The following is a 19,380-nucleotide window of genomic DNA, read 5'->3' as shown; positions in this document are numbered from 1 at the left end:
ATTCACCTAACCTGCACATTTTTGGATTGTGGGAGGAACCCGGAGCACCCGGAGGAAACCCACACAGACACGGGGAGAATGTGCAAACTCCACACAGAGAGTCGCCTGAGGCGGGAAATGAACCCGGGAGTCTGGCGCTGTGAGGATGCGGAAGCATTGGAAAAGATGCAGTGGAGATTTATCAGGATGTTGCCTGGTCTGAAGTGAAGGTCTTATGAAGAAAGGCTGAGGGACTTGGGTCTGTTCTCGTTGGAGAGAAGAAGTCTAAGAGGCGATTTAATAGAGACATACAAGATGATCAGAGGATTAGGTAGGGTGGACAGTGAGAGTCTTTTTCCTAGGATGATGACATCTGCTTGTACAAGGAGGCATAACTGCAAATTGAGGGGTGATAGATTTAAGACAGATGTTAGAGGCAGGTTCTTACTCAGAGTGGTAATGGTATGGAATACCCTGCCTGCCAATGTAGTTAACTCAGCCAACTTTAGGGGCATTTAAACAGTCCTTGGATAAGCATATGGATAATGATGGGATAGTCCAGGGTGATGGGCTTAGATTAGTTCATAGGTCAGCACAACAGTGAGGGCCAAAGGGCCTGTTCTGCGCTGTATTGTTCAATGTTCTATGTTCTATGTTAAGACTGTTTTGAATAAACAGTGACAATTCAAAGCTAACTATAACTAGCCATAAGATATAAATTTACACTGGCACAATCAATGGCTATTCAGTTTTCTAATCCATTAATATCTAATGAAAGAATGGTGAGTACAAGTAAAGTATACAAAGTTCCTGTTGAGTAGTGCCGTGAAAGCATAATCTGAGATAAGACACACGTTCAATTCAATAATAGTGATTAGAGTAAATAGGCTGACATTTGCTTACTCTTTTATAAGGTCTAAAGCTACTTACGATTCAAGACAATGCTGTGTGTTCGAAGTTGGATGTTACTCGAAGAATGTTGCACTTCACTGTGTTCAAGCAAGTAATCCTGATGGAGAAGTACAGCCCCAGAATCAATGTTTAGCATGATGAATGACTGAAAAGAGAATAATTTTGAGTGCATCAGTCTGAATGGAAAAAGGTAAAATTGTTTAATGAAGTGATAATGGGAACGTATGAAAAAATGGGAATACAATGGTGATGAGTTTAATAGCAAACTGTCAAGCCAAAAACACAATGCAACATTAAGAACCTATTGAACCTACGCAGTTCAGAAAATTTTCTCTCAACCTGTTGGTCTGGGAAGCTGCTGTGATTTGCACACAAATTTGTGGCACTAAACTATCAAACAATAGTGACACTTGAAATTGGATAGACGTAAGAATGGAAATGGAGGTGGATATCAAATCCCTCAAAAATCTAGAACGTGAGAATGTGCTGGAAGTCCTTCAACGGGATGAAAAGCTACGTAAAGCTGAAGAAGAGCGGATAAGGTGAGCAACATAAAATATTGTTAATGATCCATTCAAAGAGAAGTTTCAGTGCTACAGTGAAGGGCCTATTACTGGAATATCTAAAAGGAAGTTTAGAATAATGATGAATTTTGAGAAAACAACATTTAGAGTCCAGATATTGATCGCAAAACAATGTTATATGATTATATTGACCAAATAAAATACCATAGCTGTTGAAGGTGTTTCATGGGAAATATTGATCAGACTAATCAAATGGTTTAATGTGCTTTTTAGTGGTTTGGTTAATGTCTTGAAGCATTTTACAAACAATTTTGTATTTTCTGAAGTATATTTAGTGTCAAAATGAGTATAAAATAGAACGTTTGGCAACCAATTTGTACACTGCAAACACCCATAGAACCACAGAACCATAGTAATGATACAGCACAGAAGGGGACCATTCAGCCCATCTTATCCATGTTGATCGGAAGACATTCAGAGACCCTTTCTAATCCCATTTCCTGCCCACTGCCCATAGCCCTTCAACATACAGCACTTAAGGTGCCAATCCAGATACTTTTTAAAAGAGTTCACCATCAACTCAGGCAGTGAATTCCAGACACCCAACAACCTCTACATGAAGTACTTTTGTCTCTTGTACGCTCTAATCCTTTTGCCACTTTGCTTGAATCTCTGATCCCTGGTTTTTGAACTCTGCCAAGGAAAACAGCTTTCTGCCTACTCTATCTCTGCCCCTCACAAATTTGTATACCTCAATCATGCCACCCCTTGGCCTTCTCAGGTCCAAGGGAAATACCTTCAATATTTCCTCTTCGCTAAAATTCTCCTGGCAACATTCTAATAAATTTTCTCTGCACTTCCTCCGGACCAATAATGTCCTTCCTATAATGTGGTGACCAGAACAGTTGTGGCCTCACCAGTATTTTATATCTTTTACAATTTCATTATTATATCCCTACTTTTGTATTCTATACCTCTGCCAGTGAAAGACAACATTTCATGTGTCTTCTTTACAACCTTATCTACCTATATTGCTATCTTTAGGGACCTGTACACTTGCATGTCAAGATCTCTCACTTCATCTAACCCTCTCATATATTCCTTTTTGTTATTTGACCTCCTTAAATACATTACTTCACACTTATTACTTATCGGGGTGGCACGGTGACTCAGTGGTTAACACTGGTGCCTCCAGCCTCAGGCTGTGTGGAGTTTGCACATTCTCCCAGTGTCTGTGTAGGTTTCCTCCGGGAGCTCCAGTTTCCTCGCACAACCTAAAGATGTGCAGGTAGGTGAACTGACCATGCTAAATTGCCCATAGTGTTCAGAGATGTGCAGGTTAGATGCATTAGTCAGGGGTAAATGTAGTAATGGGGAATGGGTTTGAGTGGGATACTGTTCGGAGGGTCGGTGTGGACTTGCTGGGCTAAAGGGCCTGTTTCTGTAGGGATTCTATGTTTAACTCCATCTGCCACCTTCCCATCTACTCCATCAACCCACCATTTTGGGGTTTACAGCTGTCCTCTACACAGCCAATGTTTGTGTCCCAATTGTGCCCCCACATTCAACTCCAACTCATTAATGTATAAATCAAATGGCAAGGTCCTACTACTGAGCCCGCTGCGGCATCACTTGAAATAGCATTCCATTTGCAAGGGCAGCCATTGACCATTGTTTCCTGTTGCTAAGCCCACATTGGATCCAATTCGACACATTACCCTATATCCCCAAGTTTTTACTTTTTTAAAATCAGTCTGCCATTGTGGCCATGTTGTCAAATTCCGTTTTAAGGTCCATGTAGGCAACATCCATGTAGACAACAGCACTACTCCCATCAACCTTCCTTGTTACTTCATTAAAGAATTCAATCAAATTTGTAAGGCATGACCTTCCTTTAACAAAGCCATTCTGACTATCTCTGAGTAGTCCATTCCTTTCTAAGTGACTGATTGTCCGATTTCTCAGGATTGATTCCAACAATTTGCCTACCACAGAAGTAAGATAACTGGCCTATATTTGTTTCCTTTATACCCTTCTTAAACAATGGAACCACATTTGTATTCCTGCAGTCCTTCAGCACCTCACTGGTCTCTAATGAAGATTGGAGAACACTCCTTGAGCATCTGCTATTTACGCCCTGACCTCCTTCAACATCTTGAGGAACAATCCATCCATCCCTTATGACTTATACATTTTCAAGGTTTTGAACTCCTTGAACACTTCCTCTCTCATTTTGATTATTTTGACGAAAATGTTACATTGCTCCTCTTGGATTACTATATCCTCATCATCACTTTGTGAATACAGAGACAAAGAAAAAGAAAACTTCTTCCCATATCCTCTGCATTTTCACAGAAGTTCCCGTCCTCATCTTTGATAGGTCCCATATTTCCCTTAGCTATTCTTTTCCATTTTACATACTGGTAAACCATGTTTGGGTTTCCTTTATCTTGCTTGCTAATATTCTTTTTATTTTATTTTTGTAATTCCATTTTTAACTTGTTCCCTGTACTTTCTACACTACTCTAGGCTATTTTCAATGTTAAGTCTTTTGTGACTATCATTAGCTTTCTTTTTTTGTTTAATCTTCCCCTGTATTTTTCTAGACAACCATAATACTTGGTCGTACCATTCTTATTTTTTGAGGGACACGTATGTTTTATGCCGCAAGGATCTCACTTTTTATTGTCTCCCACTGGTTTACCATTGATTTATTATTTAGCAGTCCTGTCAAGTTCACCTCAGCCAAATCACTTTTGTAATGTTTATCTTTCCCCAGTTAAAATCTTTTAATGGGGTATTTATCTCTATCCTTTTCCATAATAATACTGAATCTACCCTAATTGTGGTCATTATCCCCAATATGATCATCTACTTTCACTTTACCCGCTTGGCCACCTTCATTTTCCAAAATTAAATCCAAAATTGCATCTCCTCTCTTTGGGCTTGTCATGTATTGTTTTAAAAAAAAGCTTTTCTGGATATAACGCACACATTTTTCACCATCAATGCCCCTTATTGTTTGAAACCCAGTTGTTATTGAAATAAAGTCTCTGATTTATTACTGCTGTCTTATTCCAACATGCAGAAATTTGTCATCGTATATGTTCTTCTATTTTCCTTCCGTTATTTGGGGGTCTGGAGTATACTGGTAGTGTGACTACCCCTTTTCTATTCCTAAATTCAACCCAAAAAGCTTCATTTAGCATATCATATTTTCTCACAACTGTAATTGATTATTTAACCAATAAAGATAGACTTCCCCATCCTTTTTTGCCACCCACTCTTATCTTTAGATTAGATTAGATTAGATTACTTACAGTGTGGAAACAGGCCCTTCGGCCCAACAAGTCCACACCGACCTGCCGAAGCGCAACCTACCCAGACCCATTCCCCTACATTTACCCCTTCACCTAACACTACAGGCAATTTAGCATGACCAATTCACCTAACCTACACATTTTTGGACTGTGGGAGGAAACCGGAGCACCCGGAGGAAACCCAGGCAGACACGGGGAGAATGTGCAAACTCCACACAGTCAGTCGCCTGAGTCGGGAATTGAACCCAGGTCTCTGGTGCTGTGAGGCAGCAGTGCTAACCACTGTGCCACCGTGCATGAAAAATCTATATTCTGAGATATTGAGCTGCCAGATTTGCCCCTCCTTTAGCCAGGTTTCTGATTTTGCAAAGTCATCATGCTGCCATGTGTCTTGTCAGTGCCCTTAGTTCATCCGACTTGTTTGTAATATTCTTTGTATTGAAGTATCTCCATCAGCACAGGCACCAAAGGAATTGCCTGGGAAATTGAAGATTTTTCTGGACAACTCTCTATGTCTGGAACTCTGAAAGGCTCAAATTAAATCAGAAAGGGATGTTAAAGAGGTGGAGGAGTTGCATTACAGAGAGGGAGGATGAGCAGCCAGAATTTGGAGTGCTGGTCCTTCATCAGGTGAAATGACTGTCATTTGTCATGTGGAATTCTTTGGAGAGCAATTGATTAGAGTTTAGGACCAGCATGTTCCTGTGAAAGTAGAAGGATAAGGATGGCAAGATTTGGGAACCTTGGATGAGAAGAAAAATTAAGAGTTTAGTTAAAAATGTAAATGAAGCAAATGTAAGGTTTACAAAACTGAAGACAGAGGAATACTGAGATAGTAGATTAGATTACTTAAAGTATGGAAACAGGCCCTTCGGCCCAACAAGTCCACACCGACGTTCCAAACAGCAACCCACCCAGACCCATTCCCCTACACCTAACACTTCGGACAATTTAGCTTGGCCAGTTCACCTAACCTGCATATCTTTGGATTATGGGAGGAAACTGGAGCACCCAGAGGGGGTCCACGCAGACACGGGGGGAATGTGCAAATTCCACACAGACATTTGCCTGAGGCAGGAATTGAACCCAGGTCTCTGGCTGTGAGGCTGCAGTGGTAACCACTGTGCCACCATGCAGCCCTAGTAGGGAAGTACACAAGCAAGGAATTAAGAGGGCTAAAAGGGGCCATGAAATGGCAGACAGAATTAAGGGAAAACTTACGATGTTTTATGGACCTAGAGGATAGTTAGGGAAAAGATAGTTAAACTCCAGGACAAAGGAAGGAATTTGTGTGGAGTCAGAGGAAGTGGGTGGGATCCTTACTGATGGTGAGTTTTGGGTGGGGTATGTTGATATTCGGTGCTTATCAATATAAAAAGTAAAAAAGGTGTTGGGTGATTAAAGCACATTAAGTAGATAAGTCCCCAAGGCCTATAGAATCTATCCCAGAATGTGGTGGGAGACAGGTGAGGAAATTGCCTCTGCTTTGCACAAAATCTTTGCATGAGAGGTCACATGAGAGGTCCCAGAGGACTGCAGGATGGCCAATGATGTACCTTTGTTTAAGAAGGGCAACAAGAATAATCTGGGAAATTATAAGCCATTGAGCCTTACAGCAGTGGTAAGGAAATTATTGGAGAAGATTTTGAGATTAACCCACATTTGGAAAACATGGACTTATTAGTAATAGACAGCATGTGTGGGGAAGGTCATGTCACACAAACCTGATTTGAAGTTTTTGAGGAAGTGACAAAGATGAGTGATGAGAGCTGGGTGGTAGTACATATGAGGGTGGCACGGTGACACAGTGGTTAGCACTGCTGCCTCACAGTGCCAAAGACCTGGGTTCAATTCCCGCCTCAGGCAACTGTCTGTGTGGAGTTTGCACATTCTCCCTGTGTCTGTGTGGGTTTCCTTCCACAGTCCAAAGATGTGCAGGTTAGGTGAATTGGCCATGCTAAGTTGACCGTAGTGAAGGGGTAAATGTAGGGAATGGGTCTGGGTGGTTTGCTGTTCGGAGGGTTGGTGTGGACTTGTTGGGCTGAAGGGCTTGTTTCCACACTGTAAGTAATCTAATCTATTATCTAAATGAACTTTAGCAAAGCTTTGATAGAGTCCCTCATGACAGACTAATACAAAAGATGAGGTCACATAGAATCATGGAATCCCTACAGTGTGGAAGGAGGCCATTCAGCCCATTGAGTTCATACCCAACACCACCACCATCACCTTATCCCTGAACCCTGCACATTAAGACCATAAGACATAGGAGTGGAAGTAAGGCCATTCGGCCCATCGAGTCCACTCCGCCATTCAATCATGGCTGCTGGGCCTTCAACTCCACTTACCCGCATTCTCTCCGTAGCCCTTAATTCCCCGAGACAACAACATTGAATGGCTAATCCACCTAGCCTGCACATCCCTGGGCACTGGGGCAATTTAACATTTAATCTGCAAATCTTTGGACTGTGGAAGAAAACCAGAGCACCCGAATGAAACCCACCCAGATACGGGGACACTGCCTGTGAGAAGTTTGCACAGTTACCTCAGAATCAAACCCAGGATCCTGGCACAGTGAAGCAGCAGTGCTAACCATTGAGCCACCATACCCAACCCCCCCCCCACCATGGGATCCATGGTGAGCTTCAAAGATAGATACAGACTTAGTTATGGTTTGGTTACAGAAGACAGAGAGTAGCGGAGGGAGGATGGTTTTCTGACTAGTGAGCTGTGACCAGTGGTGTTCTGCAGAGATCAGTGCTGAGTTCCCTGTTGTCTGTAATATATATCAATGATTTGGTGGCGAATGTAATTGGGGTGATTAGAAAGTTCTTGGACAACACACAGATTTTGGAGTTGTAGACACTAAGAGGCATTGCCAGAGGATACAGAAGGATATAGATAGGCTGGAGACTTGGGTGGAGAAGTGGCATATGGAGTTTCACCTGGAAAGATGTGGGCTGAGGCATTTTGGGAGATCTAATGCAGGAGGGAAGGTGATAATAAATGTCAAAACCCTTAGTAGCATCAATATGCAGAAGGATCTAGGCATATAGATCCACACTTCCATAAAGCGGATAAAGATTGTACAAAGTTGGTTTGTTTCACTTGAATATCGACTTGATAGGTGTTTACAAAATCATGTGAGGCATAGATAGGAAACATAGAGTCATAGAATCCCTACAGTGTGGAAGCAGGCCATTCGTCCATTAAGTCCATACCTGCCCTCCAAAGATCATCCTACCTAGACTCACTCCATCCCTATAACCCTGCATTGCCCATGGCTAATCCACCTAGCCTGTACATTTCTGGACACTATGGGCAAATTAGCATGGTCAGTCCATCTTACCTAATCTTTGGACTGTGGGAAGAAACCAGACCACTTAGTGAAAATCCACAAAGACACAGGGAGAATGTGCAAACTCCACACAGACAGTAGTCCAAGAGCAGAATCAAACCCAGATCCCTGGCGCTCTGAGGCAGCAGAGCTAACCATTGAGCCACCAAACCATATCGAAGTTAGAGAGATGTACGGCATGAAAACAGATCCTTCATTCTAACTTGTCCATGCCGACCAGATATCCTGAATAAATCTAATCTAATTTGCCAGCATTTAGAACATAGAACATAGATAGAACATAGAACAATACAGCACAGAACAGGCCCTTCGGCCCACGATGTTGTGCCGAACTTCTATCCTAGATTAAGCACCCATCCATGTACCTATCCAAATGCCGCTTAAAGGTCGCCAATGATTCTGACTCTACCACTCCCATGGGCAGCGCATTCCATGCCCCCACCACTCTCTGGGTAAAGACCCCACCCCTGACATCTCCCCTATACCTTCCACCCTTCACCTTAAATTTATGTCCCCTTGTAACACTCTGTTGTACCCGGGGAAAAAGTTTCTGACTGTCTACTCTATCTATTCCTCTGATCATCTTATAAACCTCGATCAAGTCACCCCTCATCCTTCGCCGTTCCAACGAGAAAAGGCCGAGAACTCTCAACCTATCCTCGTACGACCTACTCTCCATTCCAGGCAACATCCTGGTAAATCTTCTCTGCACCCTCTCCAAAGCTTCCACATCTTTCCTAAAGTGAGGCGACCAGAACTGCACACAGTACTCCAACTGTGGCCTAACCAAAGTCCTGTACAGCTGCAACATCACTTCACGACTCTTGAATTCAATCCCTCTGCTAATGAACGATAATACTCCATAGACCTTCTTACAAACTCTATCCACCTGAGTGGCAACCTTCAAAGATCTATGTACATAGACCCCAAGATCCCTCTGTTCCTCCACCTGACCAAGAACCCTACCATTAACCCTGTATTCCGCATTCTTATTTGTTCTTCCAAAATGGACAACCTCACACTTGGCAGGGTTGAACTCCATCTGCCACTCCTCAGCCCAGCTCTGCATCATATCTAAGTCCCTCTGCAGCCGACAATAGCCCTCCTCACTGTCCACAACTCCACCTAGCTTTGTATCATCTGCAAATTTACTGACCCACCCTTCGACTCCCTCATCTAAGTCATTAATAAAAATTACAAACAGCAGAGGACCCAGAACTGATCCCTGCGGAACTCCACTTATAACTGGACTCCATGCTGAATATTTACCATCTACCACCACTCTCTGACTTCGACCGGTTAGCCAGTTTTCTATCCAATTGGCCAAATTTCCCTCTATCCCATGCCTCCTGACTTTCCGCATAAGCCTACCATGGGGAACCTTATCAAATGCCTTACTAAAATCCATGTACACTACATCCACTGCTCTACCCTCATCCACATGCTTGGTCACCTCCTCGAAGAATTCAATAAGACTTGTAAGGCAAGACCTACCCTTCACAAATCCGTGCTGGCTGTCCCTAATCAAGCAGTGTCTTTCCAGATACTTGTAAATCCTATCCCTCAGTACCCTTTCCATTACTTTGCCTACCACAGAAGTAAGACTAACTGGCCTGTAATTCCCGGGGTTATCCCTATTCCCTTTTTTGAACAGGGGCACAACATTCGCTACTCTCCAGTCCCCTGGTACCACCCCCGTTGCCAGTGAAGACGAGAAGATCATTGCCAACGGTACTGCAATTTCCTCTCTTGCTTCCCACATAATCCTAGGATATATCCCGTCAGGCCCGGGGGACTTGTCTATCCTCAAATTGTTCAAAATGTCCAACACATCTTCCTTCCTAACAGGTATCTCTTCTAGCTTATCAGTCCGTTTCACACTCTCCTCTTCAACAATACGGTCCCTCTCGTTCGTAAATACTGAAGAGAAGTACTTGTTCAAGACCTCTCCTATCTCTTCCGACTCAATACACAGTCTCCCACCACTGTCCTTGATCGGACCTACCCTCGTTCTCGTCATTCTCAGTCCATATCACTCTAAATCCTTCCTATTTATGTATCCATTCAGATACCTTTTAAATGATTTAATTGTATCAGCCTCCACCAATTCCTCTGGCAGCTCATTCCATACATGCACCACCCTCTGCATTGAAAAAATTGCCCCTTAGGCCCCTTTTAAATCTTTCCCCTACAACCTGAAACCTATGCCTTCTAGTTTTGGGCACCTTTACAATGGGAAAAAGACCTTTGCCATCCAGCCTATCCATGCCCCTCATTATTTTATAAACCTCTATAAGGTCACCACTCAGCTTCTGACACTCCAGGAAAAATAGCCCCTGGCTATTCAGCCTTGCACTATAACTCAACCCTCCAACCCTGGCAACATCCTTATAAACCTTTTCTGTACTCTTTCAAGTTTCACAACATCTTTCCTATAGCAGGGAGACTAGAATGGAACACAGTATTCCAAAAGAGACCTAACCAATGTTTTGTACAGATGCAACATGACCTCCCAACTCCTATACTCAGTGCACTAACCAATAAAGACAAATGGTACCAATTGCCTTCTTCACCATCCTGCCTACCTGCAACTCCACTTTCAATAAACTATAAACTTGTTCAACAACTCTTTGTTCAACAACTCTCCCTCTGATCCTAACATTAAATGCATGAATCCTGCCTTGATTTGCCTTACTAAAATGCAATGGAGTTTATTTTCCCAAGGTAGAAATGGCAATTACTAGGAAACCTAGGTTTAAGTAAAAGTGGTAAGTTTAAAGACGTGAAAGACAAGTTATTTTTTAAAATGCAGTGAATGGTAAGTGCCTTGAATTAACCTCTAGAAGATGGATACAATAGCGATTTTTAAGAGGCACAGGACCTTGTGGAGGGAAAAGGTTTTCAGTTTGAAAAGACATAGTGTATCAGCATAGTCTTGGTGTGCTGAAGGGCCTGTTCTTATGCTGTATTCTTCTTTATTTTGTCTTTGTAAAACTGACTGCTCACTCTGTTGCTTTGACCTTTGAGAAAAGTAATGTCTGTGGTTACTTTGTGCCAATGAAAATACCACTTTTTTTTTGTGCAGAAAGTTAAAGTCTGAATATCAAGAAATTTGGCGGAATGGGACAAAAATCTCTCAGCAGGCATTTAGCAGCCGATCCTGTGCTCGATGTCAGACAACCCTGGGATTGGTATTTAAAGTTGGTGTGGTGTGTAGCTACTGCAGTCACAAAGTGTGCCATGAATGCTGTGTGTATAAAAAGAATAATGTGTGGAGATGCATGGTGTGTCAAGCTCACAGGTAAGAACTTCTAAAACTATGGTCATATTTTGCACTGTGTGTTGAATGTTCCTGGATCAGCTTCCACAAATGCCCATGTTCCTTCTATAGACTGATGGAAAGAGTACAGTGGGAATGAAGCCACACTGTTCCTCGAGCTGCCACTCCTATATAAATAGCCAGTTGAATCACCAAAAGGGTTCATTTGCCTGACTCTGCTATCTAGGACTAAAGATACTCTTGCTTGGTTTGATCAATAAACAAAAAAGATTATTATAAGCACACTATTAACAAGTGGACAAATGGATTATTAGCTATTACAAAACAAATGAGATCCCCTTTAAATCCAGACCTGTACACATTAATTCACAAACAGAACATATGAAAGATAGCTCTGCCGAAATATTATAGGTAGAAAAAAGAAGCACAAAAGAAGAAAATCTGTGGATCAGCAGTTGAAGTGATGAGTATGGAATGTGGTGAATATGTCACAGTTTGTTTGGTTTTTGGCAATGACATAATTTTCCTATTGGCCACAATGCAATAGAAAATCATCAATTCAGTGGCCAGTCAGTTGGACCTAGGTCTTTACTTGATTTAGAAGTTCTTCTTTTCAGAGTTTTTAAGGTTTTTTTTAAATCAGACGATGAGAAAGAGAGACAGACTTGTGTTGCCTCTAGTGTTCTTGAGGTCTGAGTCCAACTTCCCTTTTTCAGGTCTATAACAAACTGCAGCATAAAAATCCCAGAAATACCAGCTTGGATCACAAATTCATAAAATCCAACTTCTCAGAATGTTATATGGCTTTGCGGAACCAAACGTGGATAACATACTTTGATCTACAAGTTGTGAAAACATACATCTGATGCATTCTCTGCAACACAGTTGTGCCCAGACTTCCTGTTTTCCCAATATACACACAAGAAAAGTAATTGTTGCAAATGCATTAGATTGTGTTGATATTTGCTCAGATGCCATGTTGGATGTAATATAATGTCAATGATCAAAATATCATGTGATCAAACCTATAGGAATTCGACTAACCAGAGTTGGCAGTGCTGTTGGGGAATGGACTGCTTTAAGACATTCCAACTTGGGTTAGCTCCTAAAAGAGAATGATGTTACTGAGCATTTTTGCATAAACCATTTCCTTTACCTTTCCCATTTCTTCCACTTCGGGTGTCAACATAACCTTGCAAATACTGTGATGACATGGTGGTAAATTTGCCTGTTTTTCATTCAATAGTTAAGAATCCCAAAGTTTTTTTAGGATTGACACAAGATTGAAGACTGAGAAAGAACGTGCACTTATATTGTATTTTGCACAGTTTGAAGACTTGCAACATAGTGCACAGCCAGTGAAGTAGTCCTGATGTGTTTTTAGTCCATTAATGGAGGGGACTACCATCTATTAACAAATTTTATCTGAGTGGTTTTGTTCTTGGACACATCATAATGTTAAAAGTATTATTCTCCATGGTATTTTTAAAAAAATAGAGTAAATATGAGTTCTGCCTACACCCTAGTGTTGGGAAAGCATCCTATTCCATGCAGGATATGTTTCCCTTCATTAATGTGAGTGCTGATAAGTAGTCACGTGGTCAGTGTGGAGTAAAGCACCAACTATACGTGTACATTGATAATAGTTTCTTACACAGATGTTCAGTTGCTGTGTTACAATGCTCTCAGAATACATGCAACTAAAACTTGATGGGAAAAGATGGTAGTAAAGCAATGCTGTAACATGCTTATGTATTTAGTTTAGTGGGAATAAATGATCAGCCAGAGGATGTCTTGAGCTCATGGTGTTGGAAATAAATGGTCCATTGGCAAATTTTTAAAGAAACATTTGGATAATTTTTGGGTTGAAGAGGGTTTACCATGTAATGTTTGGGCACTGCAATGTCCAAAGGTTGAAGTGTAAAAAGTTTGTGAGAAGATTTGTAGCTCGGGTGCTCGTTGTTGTGGTTCTGTTTGCCGAGCTGGGAATTTGTGTTGCAGACGTTTCGTCCCCTGTCTAGGTGACATCCTCAGTAATTGGGAGCCTCCTGTGAAGCGCTTCTGTGATCTTTCCTCCGGCATTTGAATCCGGATTCAAACCACTACAGGAGGTCTCAGGAGGCTCCCAAGCACTGAGGATGTCACCTAGACAGGGGATGAAATGTCTGCAACACAAATTCCCAGCTCGGCGAACAGAACCACAACGTTGAAGTGTACTGTGGTTCACCTATAATTTGGAGGAGCCTGTGTTAGACTGAGGTGGACAAAGTTAAAAATCACACAATACCAGCTTATAGTCCAACAGGTTTATTTGGAGGCACCAGCTTTCGAAGCGCTGTTTCTTCATCAGGTGGTTAGATTAGATTAGATTACTTACAGTGTGGAAACAGGCCCTTCAGCCCAACAAGTCCACACTGCCCCGCCGAAGCGCAACCCACCCATACCCCTACAATTACCCCTTACCTAACACTACGGGCAATTTAGTATGGCCAATTCACCTGACCTGCACATCTTTGGACTGTGGGAGGAAACCGGAGCACCCGGAGGAAACCCATGCAGACACAGGGAGAATGTGCAAACTCCACACAGACAGTCGCCCAAGGTTGTGGAGCAGGATCATGAGATCTTACGATCCTGATTTACAACCACCTGATAAAGAAGCAACGCTTCGAAAGCTAGCGTCTCCAAATGCAAAGGAACCTCAATTATCCAGCATTCAATTATTTAAATATCAGATTATCTGGCAAGATTTCAAGGTCCCAGTGCTTGGCTAAGCTATGTTTTCCGGCATTTGATAATCCGGAATTCGATTAACTGAATTAAATATTCCCCGCCCGTGTCCTTCAGATAGAGTCATAGAGTCATAGAGATGTACAGCATGGAAACAGATCCTTCGGTCCAACCCGTTCATGCCGACCAGATATTCCCAACCCAATCTAGTCCCACCTGCCAGCGCCCGACCCATATCCCTCCAAACCGTTCCTATTCATATGCCCATCCAAATGCCTCTTAAATGTTGCATTTGTACCAGCCTCCACCACATCCTCTGGCAGCTCATTCCATACACGTTCCACCCTCTATGTGAAAAAGTTGCCCCTTAGGTCTCTTTTATATCTTTCCCCTCTCACCCTAAACCTATGCCCTCTAGTTCTGGACTCCCCAACCCCAGGGAAAAGACTTTGTCTATTTATCCTATCTATGCCCCTCATAATTTTGTAAACCTCTATAAGGTCACCCTTCAGCCACTGATGCTCCAGGGAAAACAGCCCCAGCCTGTTCAGCCTCTCCCTGAAGCTCAGATCCTCCAACCCTGGCAACATCCTTGTAAATCTTTTCTGAACCCTTTCAAGTTTCACAACATCTTTCTGATAGGAAGGAGACCAGAATTGCATGCAATATTCCAACAGTGGCCTAACAAATGTCCTGTACAGCCGCAACATGACCTCCCAACTCCTGTACTCAATACTCTGACCAATAAAGGAAAACATACCAAATGCCTTCTTCACTAATTGACGTTCCTCTGTAAACCTGTTGGACTATAACCTGGTGTTGCATGAACCCGTTTACAAAAAGTCAGACTTTGTGGAGAGAAGGCAGCTAAGCTTCTAAGAGAGATAAGAGATGGATCTTCAGTATTTTATGGCATTAATCACTCTGTGTTGGAGTACTGTGTCCAGTTTTAGGCCCCACACCTCAGGAGGGACATACTGGCACTGGAGCATGTCCAGCGGAGATTCACACAGATGATCCCTGGAATGGCAGGTCTAACATACGAGGAATGGCTGAGGATCCTGGGATTGTATTCATTGGAGTTTAGAAGGTTAAGGGGAAATCTAATAGAAACTTATAAGATAATACATGGCTTGGAAAGGGTGGACGCTAAGAAATTGTTTCCATTAGGCAAGGAGACTTGGACTCGTGGGCACAGCCTTAGAATTAGAGGGGGTCAATTCAGAACAGAAATGTGGAGACATTTCTTCAGCCAGAGTGTGGTGGGCCTGTGGAATTCATTGCCGCAGAGTGCAGTGGAGGCTGGGACGCTAAATGGCTTCAAGGCCGAGATTGATAAATTCTTGATATCACAAGGAATTAAGGGCTACAGGGAGAATGCTGGTAAGTGGAGTTGAAATGCCCATCAGCCATGATTAAATGGCGGAGTGGACTCGATGGGCCAAATGGCCTTACTTCCACTCCTATGTCTTATGGTCTTGTGGTCTTATGGTCTTAATGGTTACCTAGGAACAGCTTCTGGACTGAAATTTTTCTTTATCAGTATATTTGAATCTGTCTATGGAAGAAAAGACCTCAGAAAGCTTGGAGTAAAAAGATAGATTTTATCTGTCTGTCTGTCTCTCTCCCCCCTGTTAATTTATAGGTAGTAATAATAAAAGGATGTTTAGTAATTGAAGAAAATCACTTTCCCTTTTGTTATGGCTTGTTTCAGAGTAGTATTGCCAGAACAGTCCACCTGTTTGGAGTTCTAGTGTTATGATTCTATCGATAATCCTAAATGATGCTAAGCAGTGATCATACCATGAAAATGATGATAAGTGGCAAAGAAAATTCTTGAATTAAAACTTCGCAGTATTAGAGAATAGCAAATGAAGGATGTTTCAGCCAGCCACACAATTGAATTGGAAGGGGAAAGTCATCAAAACAGTTCAAAGACTGAAACCCCATTGAGAATATGGATTTCTGGTGGTCACTGAGTTCCAGTCGTCCTAATCCAATAACTTTCTGGAATGCAGCAGACTCCAGACAAGCTGAGAAAGGCAGAGTGGGGATGAGCCCTTCAAAACCATAAATCAGAGAGTGCAGAACTGTAGAGGTTTTTCAACATACAAAGTGCCTGCTATGGCACAAAGAAACGGAAGTCCCTGCCTTTACAACTGAAAGCTACCAAATTCACTATCCCCATAAATCTTTGAAATTCAGCAATATTCCTGGTTGGTGGAAATTTCTTAATATCTTTCATCTTTTGTGTGCTGCCTGAGTTCTTGCTGCCTGGACAATGTGATCCAAAAATATTTTCATTGACATTGAAAATTTACTTTGACATTGAGTATTAATCCAGAATCTTATAATGTTTTTGAAATTTGCAGCACTCTTTTGTCATGCAATACGTAGTAAATCAAGGGATGAGAACCACAGAGAATGTTGAAAAAGGAAAACAAACCATGGATTGAACTGATTTGGACTGTTATTTTTTATGGCAGAAGACTGTTGGAAAGCTGCTGGACTGGGAAACTGTGTTGAAGTTTTATTCTCTTTAAAGTTAAGGAATAATTGAATGTTTGAGGAAAGTCTTTAAGAAAAGCGTAAATATTCTTCAGAAACACACCCTTTGGTCCAACCCGCCCATGTCGACCAGATATCCCAACCCAATCTAGTCCCACCTGCCGCACCCGGCCCATATCCCTCCAAACCCTTCCTATTCATATACCCATCCAGATGCCTTTTAAATGTTGCAATTCTAACAGCCTCCACCACTTCCTCTGGCAGCTCATTCCATACACGTACCACCCTCTATGTGAAAAAGTTGCCCCTTAGGTCTCTTTTATATCTTTCTCCTCGCACCCTAAACCTATGCCCTCCAGTTCTGGACTCCCCAATCCCAGGGAAAAGACTTTGACTATTTATCCTATCTATGCCCCTCATAATTTTAGAAACCTCAATAACGTCACCCCTTAACGTCCGACACTCCAGAGAAAACAGACCCAGCTGTTCAGCCTCTCCCTGTATCTCAAATCCTCCAACCCTGGTAACATCCTTGTAAATCTTTTCTGAACCCTTTCAAGTTTCACAACATCTTTCTGATAGGAAGGAGACCAGAATTGCACGCAATATTCCAACAGTGGCCTAACCAATGTCTTGTACAGTCGCAAATGACCTCCCAACTTTTGTACTCAATACTCTGACCGATAAAGGAAAGCATATCAAACGCCTTCTTCACTATCCTACCTATCTGTGACTCCATTTTCAAGGAGCTACGAACCTGCACTTCAAGGTCTCTTTGTTCAGCAACATTCCCTAGGACCTTACCATTAAGTGTATTAGTCCTGCTAAGATTTGCTTTTCCAAACTGCAGCACCTCGCATTTATCTGAATTAAATTCCATCTGCCACTTCTCAGCCCATTCGCCCACCTGATCAAGATCCTGTTGACATCTTCACTGTCCACTACACCTCCAATTTTGGTGTCATCTGCAAACTTACTAACTATACCTCTTATGCTCACATTTATATAAATGATGAAAAGTAGTGGACCCAGCACCGATTCTTGTGGCACTCCACTGGTCACAGGCCTCCAGTCTGAAAACAACCCTCCACCACCACCCTCTGTCTTCTACCTTTGAACCAGTTCTGTATCCAAATGGCTAGTTCTCCCTGTATTCAGTGAGATCTAACCTTGCTAACCAGTCTCCCATGGGGAACCTTGTCGAACGCTTTACTAAAGTCCATATAGATCACATCTACCACTCTGCCCTCATCAATCCTCTTTGTTACTTCTTCAGAAAACGCAATCAAGTTTGCGAGACATGATTTCCCATGCACAAAGCCATGTTGACTATCTCTAATCAGTCCTTGCCTTTCCAAATACACGTACATTCTCTCCAACAACTTGCCCACCACTGACGTCAGGCTCACTGGTCTATTGTTCCCTGACTTATCCTTACCACCCTTCTTAAACAGTGGCACCACGTTTGCCAACCTCCAGTCTTCCAGCACCTCACCTGTGACTATCGATGATAAAAATATCTCAGCAAGAGGCCCAACAATCACTTCTCTAGCTTCCCGCAGAGTTCTAGGGTACACCTGATCCTGTCCTGGGAATTTATCTACCTACATGTGTTTCAAAACATCCAACACTTCTTCCTCTGTAATATGGACATTTTTTCAAGATGTCACTATCTATTTCCCTACATTCTATATCTTCTATGTCCTTTTCCACAGTAAATACTGATGCAAAATACTCGTTTAGTATCTCCCCATTTTCTGCGGCTCCACACAATGACCGCCTTGCTTATCTTTGAGGGGCCCTATTCTCTCCCTAGTTACCCTTTTGTCCTTAATGTATTTGTAAAAATCCTTTGGATTCTCCTTAATTCTATTTGCCAAAGCTATCTCATGTCCCCTTTTTGTCCTCCTGATTTCCCTCTTAAGTATACTCCTACTGCCTTTATACTCTTCTAAGGATTCAATAGACAATAGACAATAGATGCAGGAGTAGGCCATTCTGCCCTTCGAGCCTGCACCACCATTCAATATGATCATGGCTGATCATTCGTAATCAGTATCCTGTTCCTGCTTTATCTCCGTAACCCTTGATTCCACAATCCTTGAGAGCTCTATCCAACTCTTTCTTAAATGAATCCAGAGACTGGGCCTCCACTGCCCTCTGGAGCAGAGCATTCCACACAGCCACCACTCTCTCGGTGAAGAAGTGTCTCCTCATCTCTGTCCTAAATGGTCTACCCCGTATTTTTAAGCTGTGTCATCTGGTTCGGCACTCACCCATCAGCGGAAACATGTTTCCTGCTGCCAGAGTGTCCAATCCTTTAATAATCTTATATGTCTCAATCAGATCCCCTCTCAGTCTTCTAAACTCAAGGGTATACAAGCCCAGTCGCTCCAGTCTTTCAGTGTAAGGTAATCCCGCCATTCCAGGAATTGACCTCGTGAACCTACGCTGCACTCCCTCAATAGCCAGAATGTCTTTCCTCAAATTTGGAGACCAGAACTGCACACAGTACTCCAGGTGTGGTCTCACCAGGGCACTGTACAGCTGCAGAAGAACCTCTTTGCTTCTATACAGTGTCGTCAACGCATTATAGAAAGGATGTGGAAGCTTTGTAAAGGGTTCAGAGGAGGTTTACTAGGATTTTGCCTGGAATGGAGGAACGATCTTATGAGGAAAAGCTGTGGGACTTGAGGCTGTTTTCATTAGAGAGAAGAAGGTTGAGAGGTGACTTAACTGAGACATATCAGATAATAAGAGGGTTAGATA

The 19,380-nt window shown here is 42.4% G+C and overlaps 1 protein-coding gene across 1 annotated transcript in view; it reads left to right on the top strand.

The window, feature by feature from the left end:
- Positions 1-919: 919 nt before the first annotated feature.
- sytl3 (synaptotagmin-like 3) overlaps positions 920-19,380 on the top strand; it is a 112,983-nt gene continuing 94,522 nt past the window's right edge. The window contains exons 1-2 of the mRNA XM_072580123.1: positions 920-1,433; positions 11,179-11,394. Coding sequence (XP_072436224.1) covers positions 1,324-1,433; positions 11,179-11,394 — 326 coding nt within the window. The 5' untranslated portion in view covers positions 920-1,323. The remainder of the gene's footprint in view (positions 1,434-11,178; positions 11,395-19,380) is intronic.

Source organism: Chiloscyllium punctatum, chromosome 11 (genome assembly GCF_047496795.1).
Source record: "Chiloscyllium punctatum isolate Juve2018m chromosome 11, sChiPun1.3, whole genome shotgun sequence".
Lineage (NCBI taxonomy): Eukaryota > Metazoa > Chordata > Chondrichthyes > Orectolobiformes > Hemiscylliidae > Chiloscyllium > Chiloscyllium punctatum.
The sequence above is the reverse complement of the archived record's forward strand: the minus strand, read 5'-3'. Positions and strand labels throughout refer to the sequence as shown.